The sequence below is a fragment of the Mastigoproctus giganteus genome, chromosome 3 (genome assembly GCF_048544385.1).
Source record: "Mastigoproctus giganteus isolate SK-2022 chromosome 3, ASM4854438v1, whole genome shotgun sequence".
Lineage (NCBI taxonomy): Eukaryota > Metazoa > Arthropoda > Arachnida > Uropygi > Thelyphonidae > Mastigoproctus > Mastigoproctus giganteus.
Window position 1 is genome coordinate 115,937,223 of NC_143577.1, and position 25,639 is coordinate 115,962,861.

Consider the following 25,639-nt stretch of genomic DNA (forward strand, 5'->3'; position numbering starts at 1 on the left):
ATAATTCCCACTTTCTCTTCCAAACCATTCCAAACCTCAACCAGTCAGCATCCTTTTACTGTCCAACTTCACACTCACAGAACCAAATTTTCTTCTTCCTCATTTATTCCTTCAACTTCCGTTTTCCAGAACAACCTCGCTTCATACATCTTTCCTGAAACTTACGATTCACAGATGGTGAATGTCATCAGCAATGGCAGTAGAAGTTGATAATGATGTATTGATTAGTTTTTTCTCATTATTAAATGCAGATCATTAGAGTTCATGAAGTGTAATGCCTTCATGGCTGAAATTTACTTGCAGGTACACCCTCCAGACTGCCTCAGTTTTAGGGTGTTTATCCCCCCCCCCTTCCCGCTGTTTTAACCCGATAGGAAAGCGGCTTCTATTGCAACTACCAATAACACGCACCGTCTGTATAAGTCGTTTTCGTATCGGGTTAAAACAGCGGTAAGGGGGGATAAACACTAAGACAGAGGCAGCCTGGACAGTGTATCCATAAGTAAATTTCAGCCCACTCATGAACTCTGATAGTCTGCATTTAATAATAAGAAAAACTAATCACAATACATCGTCATCAACTTCTACTGCCACTACCATGCACCATCTTTTTACCGAGAATGAAGGGAAACACTTTTTACCGGTAAAAGTTTCCCGTGATTCTCGTATTGGCTTTCTTTACCTTAGCCGAAATATTGAATCTCATCTAAATTCAAATGAATTCTAAGCAATAAGATTATAATTACCATGTGCACAATTTCCTTGACTTTCAATCTCCATCTGACTTGAGCTCTTTTGGCCTATTTCTTTTCCTTCGTTAAAATCCAATATTTTTGTTTTTTCTAAAATAAAAGAAAAAATTATACCTATATATAGATGCGCGCGCGCGCGCACACACACACACACACACACACACACACACACACACACACACACACACACACACACACACACACACACACACACACCATGTTGAAAGTATGTGCAAAAATTTCTAGGATGTATCTAAAGTCCAAAATAAGAACAAGTGCCATAAACTGTGTCTGATTCTGAAAAGTTATGTAACTATGGTTGGTTGAATTTTAAATAATGGTTATGGAGTTTTGTATGGTAAAAATTAATAATAATAAAAAAAAAGAATATGCAGATACTTAATAAACATTTTGCTAATTATATGTCTCCTTATTCTTATGTTTTTAATTATTTTATTACTTTTATTTTTTATTATTGAAAATTCCATAAAACTGTTCTGAATTGGACAAATGTTTATGCCACTTTTTTCTTATTTTTAATGTACACACATTAGTAAAAAGTAGAATGAAATCAACAGAAGTCTTCAAATATAGCAGTTTTCATATTTACGAAGAAAAATACTTTCCTGCAGTAACAAAAACAGTTTAATATGAAAATACAGTAAATCCTCGATTTAATGGACTAATAAGGGAGAAGGGGTATCCTTTAATGCCGAAAGTCTGTTAAATTGAATGTAACCTGGGGGGGGGGGCCATTTTTTATTGTTCTTAACATAAAAAAAAGCTTTAATACAATATACAGTACTATGCAATATAAAATTATGTTGCAATTTGGCCTCTGATTTACGGATATCAAAAACAGGTTGTTTTTTTATGCTGTAAATTTCACAAACATGAGGTACTGAGACGCCTTGTTCCAATTTCTGTGCCACATTTAAGTTCACATGCTTTCTTTTAACTCCTCTATCACTTGATGCCATTTTAAATTGTAAGGATTGCAAAATTATTTAATAAATAAAGTCACAATTCAGAAATCACAGAAACACTGTATACAACCTGACCACATGATAGCTTGAGGCAGACAGACCGAAACAAAGCGAGTCAGTAGACCTGAGTGTCCGAGTCACGTTCAGCTCGCAAGTCACAGCCTACTCTTATCTATAATCTGGGTAAACAGCTATTTGAACTCGTTTTCAGAAAGAATAAAAAACAATTTCCTGAATTTGATTATAAAAATAAAAGTAGGTAATTATCAAAACAATAATGAAAATAGGTAATTATTATTAATTTTTAATTAATAATAACACAAGTTTTGTATAACCTAAAAAAATAATATGGTTGAGATTAATATGTACATTACTGTATTATTATTTGTCCGGTCCGTTAAATCCAAAATATCGGGATCCGTTAAATCAAGGGTTTACTGTAACTAAACGTTCAAACTGATTTACAATAACTTTCAACAAAAGTTTATAAAAATTTTTTGATAACATGTCGATTACAATTAACAAAGGCCAAACATTTTGATTTGATACTTTCAAAACTTCCTGTAACTTATAACTGCAGTAAGTGGCAATTATAGTAATCATGTTTGCAAATTGAATTGATTCTAATAAACAGCAATTCTAATAAGTGAAAATTAACGAATATTATCCACAGGCTACAAAAATACACTTTATTGCCAAAAGGTTATTATTAATTAAATGTTACATGAATAATGGAAGAATATTACCCACAGGTTAGTAAAATAAAAATACATTTATACTTATGTACATAGCTTAATTAATATACACATTAATTATACATAACACTTTGTAATATGATAATTTAAAATACGTTCACTTATTTTAGATTGCTTTAAATTATCACTACAAAGTGATGTGATACCCTACTCTTCAAACTCTCATAGCATTTGAAGAGTAGGGTAGATGCCCTCAAAGGAATTAAATTGGGTGGCCCCATCAAGCTTTCAGCTGCCCAACTCAATGCCAGAGCTCACACTTGTGCATCAGGCAACAAAGTTGCAATTTTCAGGACAAAATGCACTGGTCCCACAGCAGCTAGTCATCATTGTTTTTTTTTTTTTTTTTTTTTGATTTGGTAGTTGTTGGCGCATCGGCTTCTGTGGCCATATTGCACCTCCCAAGGTTTTTGCAGTACTTTGATCCAAGCCCGAGGCGGGAATCGAACCCGCGACCTTTGGGTTGCCGGGCAGGTACTTTACCCACTCGGCTAGCCCGGTCGGCAGTCATCATTGTCAGTGACTCTATAAGGAAAATACAGGGAAATATACTGTGCAAAAAGGATAGGTGGAATAGGTTCAGGGTATGTCTGCCAGAGGCAAAAGTTGATGACACTGAACGCAGATATAATCTTTTAAGCACAAAGGGAGAAATCGTTGTACACACTGGCACTAATGGCATTACTTAACAAGTACACATCAATGTTGGAAAAAAGCAGTGACTCAGGGTTAAATTTGAAAGTGTCAGCAATTCTGCCCAGACCAAGGGTAGAAATAGATGACTTACAGCAGATATCATTTTTTAAGGGCACAAAGAGTGATACTGTTGTACACATTGGCACTAATGACATTAAGAGTAGGAAATCTGTGGACTTATTTAGCAAGTACAGGTCAATGTAGAAAAAAAGTCACAAGTTAGGGTTAAATTTGAAAGTGTCTGAAATTCTGCCCACACATGATAGGAGGGAGTATATGATGAGAGTCTTGTCAATCAATTCGGCCCTGGAGAGATTGTGCAAGGCTCGTGGGGTATCATTTTTCTCAGCGTAATTGTTTCTACAGGGATGGGTTACAATTAAATAGAAAGGGTGCAAGAATATTTGATGAAAAAGGTCATTATCAGACATCAAGCACAAGCATAAGGCTTCCACCACAGATTCCCAATAAATCCATGCAGTAAATTTTCTTTTTTTGTGAGTTTTAATGTTTGTTGAAATATTTTTTTTTACAGTTTAATTTTATATTTTTAGTTTTAACTGAACTTCCCAATTTCTGTAAGGGTCTATGCATGTTTCTATTGCATGTTTCTCATCCATAGCTGAACTATGGATGAGAAACAATGACAACTTATGACATTATACATGAAAAAGTTTAAGAATCATTATTCGTCATTATGTTTTTCATGTTATCATTATTTATTATTACATTAATCATTATTTTAATATAAATGCACAAAATGAAAATTTTGTGCATTTTCATTTAACACAGCAATTTTCTGGAATGTATCCATGCTAAACAAGGGAACCTGTACCCAAATAACTCAGAATGTAAATAAGGATATGACAGATTATCACTGCCATTCTATTAGATAGAATGACTGGGAATTCAGAAAATTTGACATCACAAAATTTAAATTAAAATTTTAACAATGTAAAGCAGGGCATTGGTGTACCTTAACAGTTGTTCACCACCATACATTACTTATGATTCTTGTAAAGCAAAGACAAAAAAAATGCAAGCCAGGTTTTTGCTGCATTAACCAAAAATCCTGCACTTTGCATACTGCTCCCACTGTGTCACAGTGTCAACTTCAATTAATGGATAGCTTATTTTATGGTCAATAATATGCTAATCAAACATCAACTTATTTAGGTACAGTCTATTAGTTTTCCATAATAATTTGTATTTATGTCCATTAGTGATTGCTCTTGTTCCATTTTGCCACTTCCCAATGACCTCAGTTACTTATGCAATCAGGTTCTCTCTGGTTTCCAACATCTTCATAGTCTCTACTTATATATGAATGTCCCTTGGTTATTCTCACATATGCCCTTCTTTAGATGCAGCCTCCAGGTCCAAATACAATTTTCCAAATGTAGTTGTACCCCTTACACTGATTTGTGTATGGGGTACACTAAATCGCAGTGCACCTTTCTAACCACACGTGCCTATGTTGCATGATAACTTTCACGTCAGATTATATCATAACACCAAAATTTCTCTTTCTCTCTTCCTCCCCACCCACCCTCCTCATTTGCATACATCCTCCCAGTAAGTATCCTTATGCAATAAAGACATTTAATTAACAAAATGTAGTTCTATTATAACAACGCAGTTGTTTTGCCATAGGTCACTCATTTGGAGAAAACTGGGTTTATATCCCATTAAGTTTGTTTGTTATTTGGTTTTTAGGAGCATTAGCAACTAAGGCTATATTGCTCCACATCCGATCCTATTAGGATTCAGTTAACCAAATTCAGGTGAAGTGATTAAGAGTTTCTTGAGGTATTCCAAGGTTTCTTCAGTCCACATAACATCAGTCTAAGAAAATACGCACACTTCAACAGCCATAACATACACACAAATCCCAAGCCACCTATTTAGCACTGGAACTTCTTACTCCATCAATACAGGAGAAGACTATGACACTGCAGTGACCAAAACAAAATGTTAAATAGGAATCAAAAATTCATATGATCAATTCCATAATATATGTAACTATCATTTTGCAGTTAATAAAAAAAGGGGTCATATTTTAAAGTGTTGGATTTGGTTGATAGAGTTCTAAAATTCATGAAAATGGTGAGTGATTTTAATCATATTTGGTTTAAAATACCACATATTCACTGAAGATGAACACACCAGACTATAAAACCTCAGTTTCTTAGGACAAATTTTGTGATAAAATATGTTATTGGATATATCTAAAACATGAATTCACAAATGCCTACTAAACAAAATAGGGTATATTGAATTTTATATTTGTAGAATCCCAAAAATTCATCACTGTTGCACTTATCATTACTGATGTTAAAATCTGAACTTTCTTGTTCTTCAGTGTGTTCATCTTCAGTGCTGCTAAAAGAATTGCAATTCTACATTTCTAGACAGACTTCAGATTTCCAGAGGAATCGGGAATGTATTGATCTTTTTCTTGGGAATAAAAGAAAAAGTTTTGGCAAGGCACCGGTAAGTCCTCGTTCAGATATGCTATAACAATTTTAATATGATCTAAAAAAAATAAAAAACATATATACCCAGTGAGCACTGAATTATGACCACCCCATTAGTAACAGTCTATTCCACAGAGATTTCAGAATAAAAAGCTGAACGGCTTTTGTACACTAGAGCAGTGGTAATTTACATCCAGTCATACAATTCATAGGGATTAAATAGCAGCTATGGGATGTAGTAAAGATATCACGGAGTTTCAAAAGGCCATAATTATAGGAGCTGACGGGTAGGATGCTTCCACATCAGAAACTGCAAGTCATGTTGGCTGCTCACAGCCCACTGTGGTTAAGGTGTACAAATAATGGTGTCAAATGGGTCAAACTGCCTCCCACTGACAGAACTGTAAAAGATTATGAAAGGCAGATGTTTGTGGTAAGTAAAGGATGTAATGTGCTGTATGGGTTCAATGGCAGATCATTGTGTGATAGTGGACATCGCAATACAATGTAGAGAATACAAGAACAGTATCCCAAATGACAATGCACTGCGCTCAGACGTATATGGGTTCCAGAGCAGACATCCCAAGAGACGCCCTCTCCTCATCGTTGATCGTTGCCACAGTGAATGCCATTGTGTCAACAACATACTGGTTGGACACTAGAGGACTGGAAGTGAGTGTACTGGTTGGATGAGACTAAAGTGTACATACATTGAGTGATCACTTAATCATGACTAACTACCTAATATGATGTTGAGCCACTGTTTGTACAGATAACAGTTGATATTCACTTAGAACTGACTTCACACTAGATGACCGAAGATCTCTATAGGGATCTGCAGCCATGATGCCTGCAAGGTTTTCCAGTGTCAGAATAGATGATGGGTGAGTGTCCATATGCCTCACTTCCTCTTCCAAAATATTCCACAGGTGTTCACTGGATTGACAGTCAAGCAAATCTGGAGGGCAATCAAGGTGGGTGATATCTTCACTGTGTTCCTTGAACCACTTTTGCTCAGTGCAGGCCTGATGACATAGAGCATTATCATCTTAGAAGATCCCGTTTCTGTACGGGAAGAAATGCAACGTGGTAGGGTGCACATGATCTCCTAAGAGCTGCCAACAGACACACCAGTGAAAGGTTGGTCCATATGTACCATGGGTCCAAGTCCTTGCGAGCTAAACACACCCCATATTAAGCAACCACTGCCACCTGCTTGGATGGTGAGCACCATGCATGATGAGTCCACCACACACAAAGGCATCCATCAGCATGCTGCATCAAGTATTAGGGCTCATCCCACCAGCACACTCATTTCCAGTCCTCCAGTGTCCAACCGGCATGTTGTTGACAGCACAGCATTCACCACTGATGAAGATAGCAGAGAGGATGTCTCTTGGGTTATCTGCTGTGGAACCCCATACATCTGAGCGTGTGGTGCATTGTCATTTGGGATACTGTTCTTGCATTCTCTATATTGTATTGTGATGTCAACTGTTGCATAGTGACCTGCCATTGAGCATGTACAATGTGATACACCCTTCACTTACCACAAACATCCACCTTGCATAATCTTTTACAGTTCTGTCTGCAGGAAGTGGTTTGACCCATTCAACTCCATTCTTTGAACCCCTTAACCACAGTGGGCTGTGGGCAACTGACAAGACATGCTGTTTCAGATATGGAAGCATCTGACACAAGAGCTCCAACAATCATGCCCTTTTGAAACTCCGTAATATTTTTATCACATCCCATAAATGATATTTTATCCCTACAACTTGCACAACCAGATGCAAATTACCACTGCTCTAACATACAAAGTTGTTCAGCATTTTATACTGTGAGTCGTGCAACACAGTCCATTACAGATGGCATGATCATATTCAGTGATCATTGAATTTTTATCATCACGTGCACAAAGTAAGCCTTTGGACTACAACACAATGCTTGGGAATTTTAGGTAACATTTAATGCGAGGGGAGTGCACATCTTATAGTACAGAAAATACAGTAAGTAAAGCACCATGAAATAAATAAAAAATAATAATAAATAAATAAAGATTATATTTAAGCTTTTATAGCATTTTACAGTGTAAAGTAACTAACAAAAACTGCTAACTTTGTTTCTGCGTATACTGATTGGAATCCTCATTAGCCTTTCTTTTTTGATTGTAGGCTATATCCTGAGTATCTTCTGATGGATCGTTTCCTTCAAAATCTTGTTTTGATAACCAGTCTGAATAAAATAACAAAACATTATCATACAGCAAACCTGAAATAACTGAGATACTCTGTGATGTCACAAAGCTCCAAATATAATTTAATAGACATAAAAATGAAAATATCTAGGTTCCAAACTACTGAAGATCAGTATCATGATGACAAAAATGAATATATTATTTTTATATAATTAGGACTCCTATATATAGCAGTCCTAATATAGGGGCTCGAGTACAAGTTGAAAAATTTTTGGCCGTTTTAAAAATAAAAAAATATGGGGTTGCCATACAGGCCATGTCAGGTTTCTAAATACAAAGAAATGTTAAATAAGTTAAAACAATAAAAATTTAGGGCTAAAAGCCTAAGGCTACGGAAAACTTACTAGACATACAAGTTAGTCTATACATAGTAAGTACATAATCTATACAAGTTAGTCTATACATTGTGTCAAGTCTATACATAGCAAGTCAACCAAAGTTACTTACATGGCATCATTTTATTTACATTTTGCCTTCACAATATGAGATGTAAATAAAACGATACCATGTAATTAAATTTGGTTGACTTATACATGTATAGAAGTGATGCAATTTGACGTTTTTCATATTGTGGAGTTAACTTCACAAATGGGTTGTTAGTCATTACACCACTGGGTACCCACCCACCGATGAAGGGCTAAAAGCAGCGAATCGGACATCAGGGTGGCGAAACTCAATAATTATTTGCATCATATCTACTGAGAATAAATAGCAATAGTCCTCTATTGGGAAAGTGTTACTTATTCAAAGTATAATGAATAGGCAATTCTTTGTGAAGGTATTCACAATATGAGAGGAAACTAAAATGATGCCATGTAATTAACTTTGGTTAACTTACTATGTATAGACTTGTTGTCACGCACTAACCTGCATGTCTAGTAATTTAAAACAATTAATTTTTAATATAATTTTTTATGTCACCAGGAAATATGAATCCTGTTTTTGGTTCTTTATAGAATGAATGCAGTGCAAATTTTATTGCATATTTAGTTGCTATTAATTTTTGTTGCACAGTATATTATAGAACAAATCCAGGTGACATATATGCATTTTTCAACTTTTATTAGTGATTACACTTGTTTTGAAGTAGTCAGAAATTGATATTTAAGTGCCTTTGTTTTAACTGGATGTGTAGCTGATAGAACTGATAATCACATAAAACCAGTTTTATTAATTCTTTCATAAAAAGTGGAGTATGGCTCAAATAAACTGAAAATAAGTGTCACATGAAGCTAGCTGTTAATTCTGCATAAGCTAAATCAGCGGTTCTCAAACTTTTTGGTCTTCGGACCCCTTTATACTCTTAAAAATTATTGAGGACCCCAAAGAGCTTTTGTTTATGTGGGTAGTGGTAGTAGTAGTAGCATGTGATGCAAGAAAGCAAGTGTATGAGCTTATGCAGCATCAGCCAAAAAAAAAAATCACACCATTCCCTCCAAATGCCTGTCCAGTTCCTCCTTAAATTTATTCAACCTATCAACTTCCACAACGACAGATGGGAGTTTGTTCCAGCAATTAACTACCCGCTGGCTAAAGGCAAATTTCCGCACATCTATTCTACATCTGTCCTTTCTTAATTTGAATTTATGCCCCCTTAGGTTTGTAATCTGAACAAGTGGAAGGATCCCATCAGAATTCAGCGTGCTCAACCCATTCAAGGCCTTATACACCTCAATCAGATCACCGTGCAGGTGCCTAGTCTCCAGCCACTGCAATTTGCAGAACTTAAGCCTCTCTTGGTAAGAGGATCCCTTCATTCCCCTCACCAATCTTGTTGCCCTTCTCTGTACACGCTCAAGTAAATCTACATCCTTCCTAAAATGAGGCTTCCAGACCTGTACACGCAGTACTCAAGGCGTGGCCTGACCATTGCCTTATACAGAGGGACAATCACCTCCTTCTCCCTGCTAGCAAAATTCTTATATATCATTGACAAAACCCCATGACCTGCCCTGGCAGCCTGTCTGCATTGCTCAGAAAACTTCATATCTGACTGCACAATTACTTCCAGGTCTTTTTCATTTTCTACCACCTTAAGTGTAGTACCACACAGTTGGTACGTTTCTCTGGGGTTACTTCTACCCATATGCAGTACTTTGCATTTGTCAAGGTTAAACTTCAGTTGCAACTTCTTAGCCCATCTGCCCAAAATATCTAGATCCTGTTTCAGTAGCACACTGCCATTACTGTCATTAACAACCCTGCCAACCTTTGTATCATCTGCAAACTTCGACATTAAGCCTAATATACCTTCATCAGTATCATTGATAAATATACAAAACAACAGTGGGCCCAACACCGAACCCTGTGGGACTCCACTAATAACATTAGTCCACGAAGAGCAGCACCCATTGATTACCACCCTCTGTCTTCTCCCGCTTAACTATCCTTTTATCCATTGTAGCAAATTACCACTAATACCATTCTGCTCCAATTTGTACAGTAGTCTTCCATGCGCCACAGTGTCAAAAGCTTTCCTGAAATCCAAATATATGATATCAAAATTATTTTTTGCATCCAGTTCCTTTGTAACCACATCATAATAACCAATCAAATTTGTCAGACAAGACTTTCCCTTAACCCATGCTGTGTCTGAATTATTGCTGCAGCCTTGTCTAGATGATCCTGCAATGCATCTTTAACCAGTGACTCCATTATTTTACCCGGAACAGAAGTTAAACTAACTGGTCTGTAATTACTCGTGTCACCCTTCGACCCCCCTTTGTGAACTGAGGATACATTTGCACATCTCCAGTCCGTGGGAACCTCCCCTGAGTCCAAGGATGCTCTCATAATTATGGGTTATATCTATTGATATTTACCACATTAGAAATTATAACTGAGAAATTTTTTAAATATTTATTTATTAATTCATTTAAAAATAACAATAAACCTATTACGTGTTAACATAACATAAATAACATTTTTTTAAATGAAAAATAACTATATTTTTCAAAACAAAAAAAATTTAGTGAGGAAGAGTGACATTCTTTTACATTTTTGCAAATCTATTTAATGTTTGGCTTAACAGAAGACAGCTGGATCCTCATATCTGCTTCTGTATTCAATCTGTTGCAATGCGTTGTTTTAGTTGAAGTATACGAAGAAAATCCGTCCTCAGAGCGATATGTAGTTGGAAAATGGAGGAGTATTTTAATAGCCTTTTCAGATAATTGCGGATATTCTTCTTTGATACTACATCAAAACTTGACAAGTAGAAGTTTCTTAAAGGTTAGTTGCAATGTTGAATCTGAAACCATATCAATGAACCTTTTGTACTCTCTTACATTAAAATCCATTGGTCTGTCTTGCACTTTGAATGGATCTTTTACCCATCCATGATATTGTAACATCATGCATTGGTCATTTGGAAGATACTGGTTCACTGAGCTATGCAGATCTTCCGACACATTTCATTATACAATAACAAAAAATCGCATATGTATATATTAAGTGCAATAGCATCATTAATACACAGCCATTTCTGAATAAATAGAATATTTATAAGACGGCATCGTTTTAAGTTATATCTCATATTGTGAATACCTTCATAACGAGTTGCCATGGTACTGCACTACTTCGAATAAGTAATGCTTCACCTAAGAAGAAGACTAATGTTACTTATTCTCAGATAGGCACCAATAAGTAACATTAGTCTTCCTTAGGTGAAGCGTTACTTATTCGAAGTAGTGCAATATCGTGGCAACTAGTTATAAAGGTATTCACAATATGAGATATAACTTAAAACAATGCCACCTTATAAATATTCTGTTTATTCAGAAATGGCTGTGTATTAATGATGCTATTGCATCATTAATAGTATCATTACCCAGTCTATTATAAATTAATGATGCTATTGCACTTAATATATGCATAGTCTAAATTTACTCGCAGCTTGAGGCTTTAGTCCTAAATGCGTCTTCGTCAAAAAATCACATTCATTAATATAGTCACCGATCTCATCAGAAAAGTATAAGTATTGGGGAGCTGTCAAGCTCACGGTGGTGGATACAAGTTTTCCAAAATTCAAATTTTCTCTTGAAAGCTCGAAAGCCTGGCAACAAATACTGTCAGTACATCTTGAAGTGACAAGCTCACTTCGTTCCTTTTCAAGAAAATGCCTGCCAAATACCCAAGTCTGAATAATCATGGTTTGTCTGTCAGTCGTTTTTTTCAAGTAAAACTGGTATTTCATGAAAAAAGCGGCTAGTTCAGCTCGAAACTCAAACAACTGCAAATGTGCTTTTCTTTGAGCAACCTCGTAATTCGGTATGCAGCAAAAGTGCTTTATGCATACTTCCCATTTCGTCACACAGAATATTAAAAAGTATACTCAATGGTCAAGATTTAATAAAATTAATAATTTTTACTATTCATCAAGGACATTCTTAAATGAAACTGGCATTTTTGATGTGAAAACATCTTTGGCGACACGAGTAAAATCGTTGGTAACTAAATTTTCTTATGATAACGGAAATGATGCAGTTGATTGTTAACGAAATTTTCTTATGATAACAGAAATGACACAATTGATTGTTAAATTTTTTTTACTGAAATGATGCAATTGATGTCACTTTCTAAATGGTGCTAACTCACTCACTAACATTGATTCGTAGTGTAAGTAGTTGATTCAGTGGAGTAGGTTCATACTAAGATAACACATTTCGTGCATACAGGAACACACCCTCCTTTTTTTTTTTTTTTTTTATCTGTGAGTGCGTGGCGGTAAGGAATGCAATGACTACTAGTACAGTTTGGTGCCACTGCCTTGATTCGTGCTAAGGCACTAGCAGTTTTGCTGGCGCCTTACCCACCATTGCTTTTGCACTATAAGTGCAAATGTTAACACAGTTGTTCCTGGATAAACCACGAGGTTCAAAAAAGCTATTCAACACAGAATATTTCAGCACCATTTGTATTTGTTTCAAGCATCTACATAAAAAAAGATCTTCTTCAATGATTAGATGGTGCTGATACCGGATGAATACAAGCAAAACAGCAAGTCCAACCATGTCTTTAGATTTGTCCATTTGTAAGGTAAAAGTACAATTCAGCAGATGAGATATTAACTCAGTCTTCATGTTTGCAGCTAAATCTTTAATCCGATGAGTTACTGCATCATTGGAAAGTGGCACTGTCGTGGTTTCTTTTACTGACTTTTCATCCAGCAGGCATTCAGCAATGTCAACTGTACAAGGCTTTATTAGTTTCTCAGCTACTGTGTGTGCTTCTCCGGCTAATGCAATATGATAACTTGCCCTGTAAGATGCTTCAGTGGCCTTTTCGTTTCTAGTTTGAAAAGCTGCAACAAACAATTTTTGCTTTTAAAGAGCTCATCACGTCTACATTTAAAATATTCAATTCCTTTCTCATTAAACTCTGAATGAAATAATGCTGCAACTTAACTGGCACCATAATACTATTTGAAAATGCTCTGTTGCATAAGACACAATAAGGTAAATTAATAACATCTATAAAGCCGAGGGAAAGATAGCTTTTATAATATTTTTCTTTCTTATTTACAGTTTCACCCCGTTTCTTTGGAGTAAATTCCTCCTTTCCATGAAGGTGAAAACTCTCTGATACTGTTGCACATGGAAGACTACAGTACAAATTGGAGAGTGGAGAAATATGGCATTAAGGGCAAAATACTGCTATGGATAAAGGGATGATTGAGTGGGAAAATACAGAGTGGTAATCAATGGACACTACTCTTCGTGGACTAATGTTATTAGAGAAGTCCCCCAGGGTTCAGTGTTGTTTTTGGTATTTATTAATGATACTGATGAAGATTTGTTACTGTTTGTTATTTGGTTTTTAGGAGCATTAGCAACTAAGGCCATATTGCTCCGGGGATATGCGGTGGCCATTCCCTGACCTTTCCGCATCCTCCATATTTGGTGGTCACGGGCTCGAATCCTGGTCTAATCAAGAAGCGTGTGACTATGCACTGCTGCTCCTGCCCTCCTGGCTACAGAGGTGCCATTCAGGGTAGTGGAGAAGGAAAAAAGACCTGGGGGTAAATGTGCAGTCAGACATGAAGTTTTCTGAGCAGTGCAGACAGTCTGCAAAAGTAGCTTGTGTTGTCTTTTCAATGATATACAGGAATTTTTCTAGCAGGGGTAAGGAGGTGATTATCCCCTTGTATAAAGCAATGGTCAGGCCACACCTTGAGTATTGTATACAGGTCTGGAGGCCTCACTGTAGAATGTAAAGCTGCTGGAACAAGTACAGAGAAGGGCAACGAGATTGGTGAATGGAACACAAGGTTGTTCTTATGAAGGAAGGCATATAAGGTGTTATCTTAGTATATATGCATCTAATGCATTTTCCTTCTATTCTGCAAATTGCTGTGTCTGGAGAGAGAGACTAGGCTTCTGCTAGGTGATCTGATTAAGGTGTATAAGGCTTTGAATGGTTTCAGTAAGCTCAATGCTGATAGGATTCTTCCTCTTGCCCAGATTAAACTCCTGAGGGGACAAATTCAAATTGGGGAAAGACAGTTGTAGAATAGATGTGCAGAAATTTGCCTTTAGCCAGTGGATGGTTGATTGCTGAAACAAAGTTCCATCTGTCATTGTGGAATTTGACAGCTTAAATAAATTCAAGGCAGAACTAAACTAACATTTGAAAAAAAGGGTTGGTTTTTTTTTTTTTTTTTTGCCGATGCCGTATAAGCTTGCTTTCTTGCATCATATGCCTCTACTAATGCTAATGCCATTGGTATGGTTATTTCTGGCGCAAGGGCTACTTAGGCCATATTGCACCTATAAACGAGATGAGGATTTCACCGTGTCTGTAAAAACAGTTAGAAACAATTATACAGATTTATTCATTTTAAGAAGCAGAAAAATTCCGGGAGATTTGCATCATTACCTATTTGCATCATTACCTATGTTGTAGTGTCAAAGGTTGTTTAAGATTACTGAATGAAGCTTTTCGGGCATCAGTGTATAAGGTACATTCAACGAGTATGTGCTTTATTGTGAGAACAGAGTTGCAGTGCATACACTGCGGAGGATCGTTTCCTGTAAGAAGAAAAATATGGGTGAGCTGACTGTGCCCGATCTGGGCTCTAGCCAGGATAACTTCTTCCTTTCTGTTTACATAAAAACTGGAAACCCATAACTGTGGTTCAGGTTTTATTTCACGGAGCTTGTTATTCAGTTGAGATTGCCATAGAAGTGTCCATTGTTCTTTACATGTATTTCTTATATGGGATCTGTAGTCCATATATGGAACATAGTAATCTGGCGATGCTATGTTGGATGAATGTTTGGCTGCATAGTCTGCTTTTTCATTCCCTGATATCCCAGTGTGACCTGGGATCCAGCAAAAGATAACTACTTGCTGGTGATCATGGATATGCATCAGTTGAGATTTTATAGATTTTATTAAGGGATGCGTTGCTGAGGAGGAATTTTGCAAGGCTAAGATTGAACTCTGTGAGTCACTATATATTACACTTTTTTGGATGGACAGTTGGAGAATGTTTTCTAAGGCAAGCTTGATAGCACATAATTCAGCTGTATAACTGCCGCATTTGGTGGGAAGTGAAACAGGGATAGTGTTAAAGGGAAAGACAGCTGCAGCACTGACTTTACTACCAGACTTTGATCGATCAGTGTATACTTGCGTAAAATTTGGGTAATTTTGTGTGTGAGCAGCATGCAGTTGCTGTATATTGGTATTTGCAAGCGAATGTTTTCCCCAGTTTAAGAAATAGCTGTCACAGGATGCTTTAATAAAGGACCATGGAGGATCTGAACTGTTCAGATCATGGATGATTTTGTCCAGATGTATATTCCAAGTTTGTGATAATTCCTGTAATCTGATGCCAGCAGGTCGAACTGCTCTAGGTTTATTTCTGTAGTACATTGGGAACTGTGGATTGTTAAGTATTGGCCAATTGGGGTGAGAAGGCAGACTTTGAATTTTGGCTGCATAGTTCAGAAGTAACATCTTTCTCCTGAGGCTGAGCGGAGATTCATGGGCTTCGATATAAAGACTTTGCACTGGCGATGTTCTATAAGCGCCTACAGCAATTCTGAGGGCAGAATGTTGAATAGGGGCAAGACGTGCTAGCACGCTTTCCCTAGCAGAATCATACACCGGGGCGCCATAATCAAGGCGAGATCTGATTAGGGCTCTGTACAAGTGAAGTAAGGTGTAACGATCTGCACCCCATGATGTAGAAGAGATAATTCTTAATAAGTTCATTTTTTTCTGGCACGCAGTCCTTAGATGTGTGATATATTCTAAGAAGTTCAGTTTATTATCAAAAATTAAACCAAGGAGACGAATGCTATTCACCACTGTGATGGGATGATTTGTTAGTTGTACCTCTGGATCTGGATGCATCTTTCGTTTATTACAAAAGTGAATGACTCTAGATTTCTGATAAGATAATCGGTAACCATTCTGTGTCATCCATAACTCAATGTTATTTATAGATGTTTGCAGCTGCCTTTCGATAAAGCTCATGTTTTGTGAGCTGCAAGAGACAGTCAAATCATCAGCATAAAGGTAAGAGTTGACAGCTTTTGGAATATTTTTTGTCATCTGATTTATTCTAATTGCAAATAAGGTTGCACTGAGTACAGAGCCCTGCGGGACTCCTTCTTCTTGTATGAATGTTTGCGAAAGTACTTGCCGATAGCGGACTTGAAAGGTCCTGTGTTGTAGGAAATTCTGTATGAAATACAGTAAGTGTCCTCTCAGGTCCAGGGAATGAAGATCTCTCAGGATACCAAACCGCCAAGTGGTGTCAAAGGCCTTCTCTATGTCGAGACATACCATTACTAGATGTTTGTTTTGGATAAACGCATTCCTGATGTCTGTTTCTGCTTTGATCATGAGATCTAGAGATGATCGGTGTTTTCGGAAACCAAATTGATTGTCAGAGATAATATTTTGGGAATCAAGATACCACATTAGTCGACGGTGTATCATTTTTTCTATGGTTTTACTTAGGCAGCTTGTGAGCGAAATGGGTCTGTAATTGTTCGGAATAGAATGATCTTTCCCTGGTTTGGGTATCGCCAGTACAAAAGCATGACGCCAGAAGCTGGGGAAGGAATGCTCCATAAAAATGCGATTGTGGAAGGTCAGTAGCGAAGATAATGATTTATTGTCTAGATGTTGTAACATTATGTAGTATATTCCATCCGGGCCAGCAGCACTGTTCTTAGCGGTGGATAAAGCTTCTTGAAGTTCTACCAAAGTAAGTGGTGTATTGTATTGGAAAGAGGATGTAGTTCTAAATTTCGGATGGGATTTTTCTGCTAAAGCTTTAATCTTTTGAAATGACGGATCATATGCCGTAGAATCAGGCAACTGTGAAAATACCGTCCCTAGAGCATTTGCAATCTCTGCAGGAGTAGATAGCTCCTGTCCATTCACGGTGAAAAGTGGGGACGACAAAGGGGGAAATTTACCATTTAATTGTCTTATTTTCCTCCAAATAATTCTTACATCAGTATTTTTATTAATTGTAGTTGGGAATCGAACCCAAGAGTCTCTTTTTGCTTTCTTTCTAATATGACAGGCTTTAGCTCTAATTTTCTTGTAATTTATAAGATTAGTGGTGGTAGGATGTTTGCGGAATAAATTCCATGCACGGTTTTTTTTCTTTTTTTATATTCTTACAGTCCTCGTTCCACCAATAATTTCTGTTTCTACGACTGCTTGACTTTGACTGTGGGATGGCAGTGGATGCAGCTGCTAGAATCTGTTTTGTAATATGGTCGGCAACTGTGTCAATCGGATGAGATTTGATGATCTGATGTCGAAGGATACGTTAGTGGTATACTTTGCCCAGTCTGCCTGGGAAAATTTCCATTTTGTGTGAGTTTCTGAAGGTATGCAGTGTGACGTTTCAATTTTACATATTATAGGGTAGTGGTCACTATTGAGTGGATCATCCAGAGCTGTCCACTGGATACTAGGGAAAAGGATTGGAGAGCAGATAGAGAGATATATTGAAGAGACTGTTCCTGTTGGGAGGTGGAGGTAAGTTGGTGAACCAGTATTTAATATGGTTAAATTTAGTCTTTCAATAAGCATTTCAATGATTTTTCCACGTCCATCTGTATTGGAAGAACCCCACAATGGATGGTGTCCATTGAAGTCACCCAATAAGCAGAAAGGGGTTGGCAACTGCTGAATGAGATCTTCAAGTTCATGTATGGTACAAGGGCGACTGGGTGGCAGGTAGATTGAAGCAAGTGTTAGGGTAATGCCAATGGCTATTTGTGTGGCAACAATTTCAACAGTGGTTTGCAACTGAATGCATTTGCAGGGTACTCTTCCATCTATAAGTATCACTACCCCTCTGTGAGCATTATTAGTAGCAGGTCTGTCTTGCCGAAAGAGTGTAATTTTTTATCGAAGTAGACACCTGAGGTGTTAAATATGTCTCTTGTAAGCAGATTCCAATTGGTTTATAACGCTTAATTATCTCGTGGACGTCGTCGATATTGCTGCGAAAGCCTCTACAGTTCCATTGGATGATGTTTTTCGTTGTTTGGATTTAAATGAAGAAGCTGTGTCTGTCTGCTTTTTGGAAATCTGTTTCTGTCGGTCAATTTTTATTTTGTCTCTCTTTGAAAATATTGGTCTGGCCTCTATTACATCTTCTGGATGAATTTCCAGAATGGTTTCCGTTTCTTCATGAGAGCAAGTCTCATTTGTGTCCATGAAGAAAGATTCAGCATGCTGCTTGTTACCGGAATCAGAGTTTTCTGTTTGAGTAGATCTTACAGGAGTTGTAAGAGTAACAGGAGGTATCGTGACTGGCGTGTTATTAGATCTATTAGAAGTCTGTTGCTTTGAGGACTGAGGTACAGTAGAGAGTAAAGCTCGAGCCCATTCAGAAATAGAGATGCTTGGCGGGATTGATGTACCTGTTTGAACTGATATTGAGTGAAATTTTTGAGCGGCGTCGGCATATGTACGTTTTGGCATCGGTATTAGTTGCTGTAATTGTTTTCTGGCTTCGGAAAATGAGACTTTCTTTTCTATCTTGTATTTTTGGATTTTCTTCTCATATTTCCACTGATCGCATGTTTTTGAGAAAGCTGGGTGATTGCCTTTACAATTAGGGCAAAGTGAGGACTGCGATTTACAATCGGCTTGGGCATGTTCCTTCGATCCACAATTAGGGCATACTGCATCACCTCTACAGACAGTTTGGGAATGTCCAAATTTTTGACATTTATAACACCTTAGCGGGTTTGGGATATACGGGCGAATGCGGCAGTTCAAATACCCGGCTTTTACTGATGATAGTAGGTTGGGTGAGCTAAATGTCAGTATGATACTGCGAGTTGGAATAAGTTCGCCATCTTTCTTAATCATAATTCTCTTCGCTTGTATGACCTTCTGATCCTGCAATTCGTTGACAATTTCCTCTTCTGAGACATTCATTAGGCCCCTTTCTGAGATAACACCCTTGGAGGTATTGAGTGTTGTGTGTGGTGACACCTTAACAGGGATTCCATTGAATGTTGTGAGCTTGAGAAGGTACTCTGAATGTTTAGAGCTTGTAGTCTCAACCAACAGATTGCCAGATTTGAGACGGCACACCATTTTGGGGGAACCTGCTACATTTTCCAGACACTTTTGTATGAGGAACGGCGATAGATTGCCTAGGGCCTGGTTCGCTAAGGAATGCAGGATCAGGAAACTCGGATGTTCTAATAGGGAATCATCCGTCTTCAGTCTCTTTCGGTTGGTTTTGTCATCATTAGGTTGATGCAAATCCTTTGAATTTGGATTTGCTGTCTGAATCGGGGGAAAGTTTTCAAAGTCCATGTTTTACTCCTTTTGGCCCTGGGGGTTTGCTTTACCACCCAGGTTTCCGGCCCCGCCACGGGGAGGCAGGAGCAGTGCCACAAGGTGACCAAGCGGCTGTGTTAGGAAGTTAGTATTAATATAAAAAGAAACAGAAAGGTGGTTTTCCTTTCTGGGCCTTTGCCTACTTCTTGTAGTGCAAAAGAGCTACTTTGGTCGAGAAATCAAGAAAAACGGTTGTTGAAACAAAAAATAGAATCTATTCGCTGAAAATCTCTTTAGAAAAAAACGCTTTTACAGATGCACTAGAATCGCTTGGCCACGGAACACTTGGCACCCGGGGCCTGCTAATGCCAGTTTCACCTTTTTCAGCATCTTGAGACATACATGGTGCAGCTGTGGGTTGAGAAAGCAAGCCTTCTAATTTCCCTTTTTTAAGCCAATGATCCATCCTTGAATATAAGAAAAATATATTAAAAATAAATACAATAATTCTACAATAATAATAGTTTTCGAAAAAATTAACAATTAGAAAAGTTTTCAAAAAAATTATTAAAATAGTATTGCAGAATAATACAACAAAGTGTACTTAACTTACTGTTGTGTTTCCATGTAGGTGTTAGGAAAACTTCGGGATTTCAAAATAACGATTTATTAGATGATAATGAGATTACAGCAGGTATAACTGAAGATAGCTAGTAAGAACACAGTAGAAGTACTGAGAACAAACTGAGTTAATCTCTGAAAATGCATATATTTTTATCCTAAACTTCAGGGTATAAATATGTGCCTAAACCTACTACTTTAGAAAATTCTAGAAAACACAAGAATATGCAAGCATACATTTGATTAGCCATCAGAGCGATGATGCCATCACACGTCCACTGTACTCATGAGAGAATAACAGCGAAAAAGACAAATAACGACTCAGTATTACGATGGAAATAGTTTTGACCACACAGCCCCCTGAAAGGGTCTCGGGGACAGCAGGGCACACGGACACACTTTGAGAATCACTGAGCTAAATAATCATGAAATTGTATGTAAATTTAGAATTCCTGAAAAACCCGTAAAGCTATAACAAAAAACAGAAACACACACTGACAAAATACCAAAACCTAAAAGAGCAAAGTGAACACGTCAAGCGTCATTTGCAAAGCATTTTGCATTAGTTTATATAATGCATGTTTATATAGCATCAGCAAAAAAAAAAAAAACCCCTTCCCATTCGTTCCAAGAGTTTGTTCAGTTTTTCTATGAATTTAAGTTATCAACTTCCACAAGACAAATAGAAGTTTGTTCCAGCAATTAAGCACCCACTGGCTAAAGGCAAATTTCCACGCATCTATTCTACAACTGTCTTTCCTGCTCCTCATTTATTCTGCTCCTCATGTACGTAATCTGAGCAAGAGGAAGAATCCCATCAGCATTGAGCTTGCTCAATGCATTCAAAGATTGAGCGAGAAAGATACACCTCAATCAGATCATGTCACAGGTGCCTAGTTAGTAGCCAGGCAATACGATTTGAAGAATTTAAGCCTTTCTTGGTAAGAGCAACCCTTTGTTACTTCATATTTGACTGCACAATTACCCTCAGTTCTTTTTCGTTCTCTACTATCCTGAGTATAATACCATATAGTTGTTATTCTGAGTATAGTTCCTCACCAATCTTGTTGTCCTTCTCTGTACTCCTTCCAGTAGTTCTATATCTTTCCTAAAATGAGGCCTTCAGACTTGTACCATGGTGTAGCCTGACCATTGCCTTATACAGTGATAATCACCTACTTATCCCTGCTAGAAAAATTCCTGCATATCATTGACAAAACCCCATGTGCTGCTCTGGCAGCCTGTCTGCACTGCTCAGAAAACTTCATATTTGACTACACAATTACCCACAGTTCTTTCTTTTTCATTCTCTACTATCCTGAATATAGTACCACACAGTTGGTACATTACTATGGGGTTACTGCTACCCATATGCAGCACTTTGCATTTGTCAATGTTGAACTTCAGGTATCACCTACCAGTCTATCTGCCTAACTTTTCCAGATCCTGTTGCAGTAGTGTACTGTCATTACTGTAATTAACAACCCTCATCATCTGCAAACTTGAACATTAAACCTGATATTTCATATCATCTGCAAACTTGAACATTAAACCTGATACCCCTTCATCAATATCCTTGATAAATACTGAAAACAACAATGGGCCCAACCCTGTAGTATTCAATAAAATTGGTCAGGCAAGACTTCCCCTTAACAAACCCACCCTGTGTCTGAATTATTACTGCAGTCTTGTCTAGATGATCTTTCAATGCTTCTTTAACTAGTGACTCCATTATTTTCCCCGGAACAGAAGTTAAACTAACAGGTCTGTAATCACTCTTGTCACCCTTTGATACCCCTTTGTGAATTGGGGACACATTTGTACTTCTCCAACCCATGGGGACCTTCCCCGAAACCAAGGATGCTCTCATAATTATGGCTAAGGGTTTGCTTACTTCCTTTAATAACAGGATAGATCCCATCCACCCCAGGTGCCTTTCTTATGTTTAACTTACACAATTTCTCTTCCACTTTACACTTAGTTATTACGAAATCATAAATTTAGCTCCCTGTTAGAGTTTAAAAACTTTTGGCTTCCACTTCTCTACAGTATTCCTCGTGTGTGAATGTAGATGCAAAATACTCATTCAGTTTGTCAGCTACCTGAGCAGGATCATCAAAAGTCAAACCATCATTATCAAGTGGACCAATCTGATTCATCGCATTCCTTCTAGAGTTTACATAAGTAAAGAAGTCTTTGCTGTTTTTCTTTGTATCCTTTGCCAACGATTTCTCGTGTAATCTGCCTTTGTCTGCCTAACCTCCTTTGTGACTTGATCACAGACTAGCTTACTACAGGTTTCTGTGTCTTCTGCTAATCTATATATGCATCTAATGCATTTTCCTTCTATATCCAAGAAAACGTATTAAAAAAATGACAAGAATGGATGGCATACAAGTTTAATGGATTGATATGGGCTTGCATTGCATCATTGCAAGAAAAGGAAAATATCATAAAAGTTTCTCAACCTTTAGGACATAGCAGACTCATGCCATAAATGGTCAAAGGTCACAGGCACCTCATTCATGTAGATGAGATGCCCATGACCTTAGACAGTTAATGTAAAGTAGTTAAAAACTGCTTGAGTAAGTACAACTGTAAATGAAAGGACATGTTTTACTGTAGTTCTTAGTTGCTTGGCAGATGGAACAAAGTTAAAATCACTGAGAATTTAAAAGAAACTAATTGCCTAAAGGCATGCTATTTCTAACAGGGGTCATTATCAGGGCCCATGCGAAAGGATGGATGACAAAGAAAGAATAAAAGAATGATTAGAACATGTTCGAAACACACGTAAGAAAAAAGCGATGCTGGTTTAGAATATGTTCTGGGCAAATTATTCCTTGAGTCTTTTAGGAATAATTTATAGACTCAAAGAATGAATATGAGAATAAATCACCACAGAGAAGGCAATTTATTCTCAACTCTATTCAATTTTAACTTGAAAATATGTTAAAATTTTACTAATTTTAAATTAACAAATTCAATTAACAAGCTAAATATCAATTGAATTAACTTTCTAGCTGGATAATAATATAACTGGTAATTTAACTCAAAGGAGAAAAAACTCATGGCTGTATAAATATCATTTTGACATTGTTCAAGGAGAGTGCTTTAATTTTAAGTGAGAAAAAAAAAACATTTTTTTTTTAAAAACTATTGGGAGTTATAGCTTGGTGAACACAGAACAGCTGGTAAGTGCTTAGGCATAACTAAAACATATGGCCTTCAGTTTATCTAGCAGTGGGATAATGAACGCACAAATTGTCCAGTTTTGGCACAAAATATATTTAAAATCGAGCATCCCTGTCAAAATTCTGATAAAAAAAATAAAAAAAAATTATAATTTTACTGACCGCATTTTATAATTTGACCAAATAAATGAATATCCACTTGACAATGTTATCTATATTAAGAATAGAGCTACAATGTTATAAAATTTACTTTTTCTCGGTGTGGCCATATCACCCTTTTCTTCAAGATTACTGAGCACCTTCTGAGCGTCCAGAAAAGTTAATGAACTTGGCTCAGATTCCTTAATTTGTTCAGATGTGGTCCCTAAATAAAATAGATAACTACATGTAAAAATGCTGACTAATATTACACATATTAAACTATTTTCATCTACTATGCAAATGCAGTTCAGTTATAAAAAAGTAAATATCAAAGAAACTAATTTATCTTAAAATGATGAACATGATGCAAACACTTCAGGGAGAAAACTGAATATCCTTTATGCTAAACTATTTGAAACCATCCATCTCATCAATGTTTGCCAATATGGATCCTGCAGTGCTGATCCAATGGTGATATATAGACTTATATCCCATCTATGGAAAAATGCAGTGGAAACATTTAGTAAAACTCGAGTAGTTGTTCTTGACATTTCAAAGGATTTCCATCATGTTTGGCATAAAGACTCCATCTTATAGATTTCCAGTTTTTTTTTGTATTTGGATATCCAGTTGGATATCCTGACTGCCCATTGTGGCTGATGAAAAATGGCTCTTAGTTTTTTTTAATTTGACAAGACCACATGGATAGCACTGGCAAACAGTGAGCACTGCTCAAAAAACTTTATATCTGACTGCAAACAATTACCCCAAGTTCTTTTTCATTCTCCACTACCGAGTGTAGTACCATGCAGTTGTTATGCTACTCTGGGGTTGCTGCTACCCATATGCAGTACTTCGTATTTGTCAAATTTAAACTTCAGTTGCCACCTCTCACTCAGCCCATCTGCCCAACTTTTCTGGATTCTGCTGCAGTAGAGTACTGTCATTAACAACCCTCCAATCTTCATAATGCCTGCAAACTTGGACATTAAGCCTGATATACCCTCATCAATATCACTGATATGGGAAAAAAAAAAAAAGATCAACAATGAATCCTGGGGGGACACCACTAATAAAATTAGTCCACGAAAAGCAGGGTCTGTTGATTACCACACTGTGGCTTCTCCCACAAAACCATCCCTTTATCCATAGCAGAAACTTGCCCTTAATGCCATACTACTCAAATTTGCACAGCAGTCTTTTTATCTGCAACAGTATCAAAAGCTTTCCTGAAATCCAAGTACAGTAGAGCGTCGGTTATCTGGAATAATTGTTGTCAGACCTCTTCCGGATAGCCAAATTTTCCAAATTTACCTTAGGATTAAATTAAATAAAAAAGATTTATGAACCGATCTCGGAAAACAGAAACATCCATCCAAGCATTTTTATACAAAAAAAGGAAAATTATAAAGATTTTTAAATGCTCTTGGATTTTTTGACTTATCAATAATGAGCACGGACAATCTGTGCATCTCAGTATCATTTGCACACAATAGTAATTGTAACTCTCTTTTCTCATCCTAAAACTTAGTGGAGGCATTTCTCTTTTAATGGCTACAGCTTTTCTTGGTAATGCTTTCCATAATAAGCCCGTCTAATCAACATTATGTTTTCTTTCTCATAATTTGCTATAACTGAAGCAAACTTACTTTTAAAAGGGCATTGCTGCCAATTCTTCTGCAGAAATTTTCTCACCTTGAATGCCTAGTTCATGTATACCGTTGTCTCAGTTTAAAGTTTTTCAACCAACCTGTGCTTGCCTTAAAATCTTCATTACTTATTAATTTTCGATTAAAATCCAATGCTTTTTCATTGGATTTTAATAGAAATATTGGGCCAGACACTGGTTCACCTAAACTTTACTCAAAAAAAAAAAAAAAAAAACAAATAAAGTGCGTGCACTCTCTAAAGCAGCATTTTCAGGTTTCGGCATAATCTTTTTCTTGCTAGATCCTCCTTCACTATCCATAATCAACACAAAC

General features: G+C 36.9%; 1 protein-coding gene across 1 annotated transcript in view; it reads right to left on the bottom strand.

Moving 5' to 3' along the window:
* Positions 1-25,639, bottom strand: part of pit (probable ATP-dependent RNA helicase pitchoune) — a 170,137-nt gene that overhangs the window by 113,098 nt on the left and 31,400 nt on the right. Inside the window, exons 2-4 of the mRNA XM_090370075.1 lie at positions 23,767-23,880; positions 7,785-7,901; positions 747-842 (exon numbers count right to left, since the gene is read on the bottom strand). Coding sequence (XP_090226201.1) covers positions 747-842; positions 7,785-7,901; positions 23,767-23,880 — 327 coding nt within the window. The remainder of the gene's footprint in view (positions 1-746; positions 843-7,784; positions 7,902-23,766; positions 23,881-25,639) is intronic.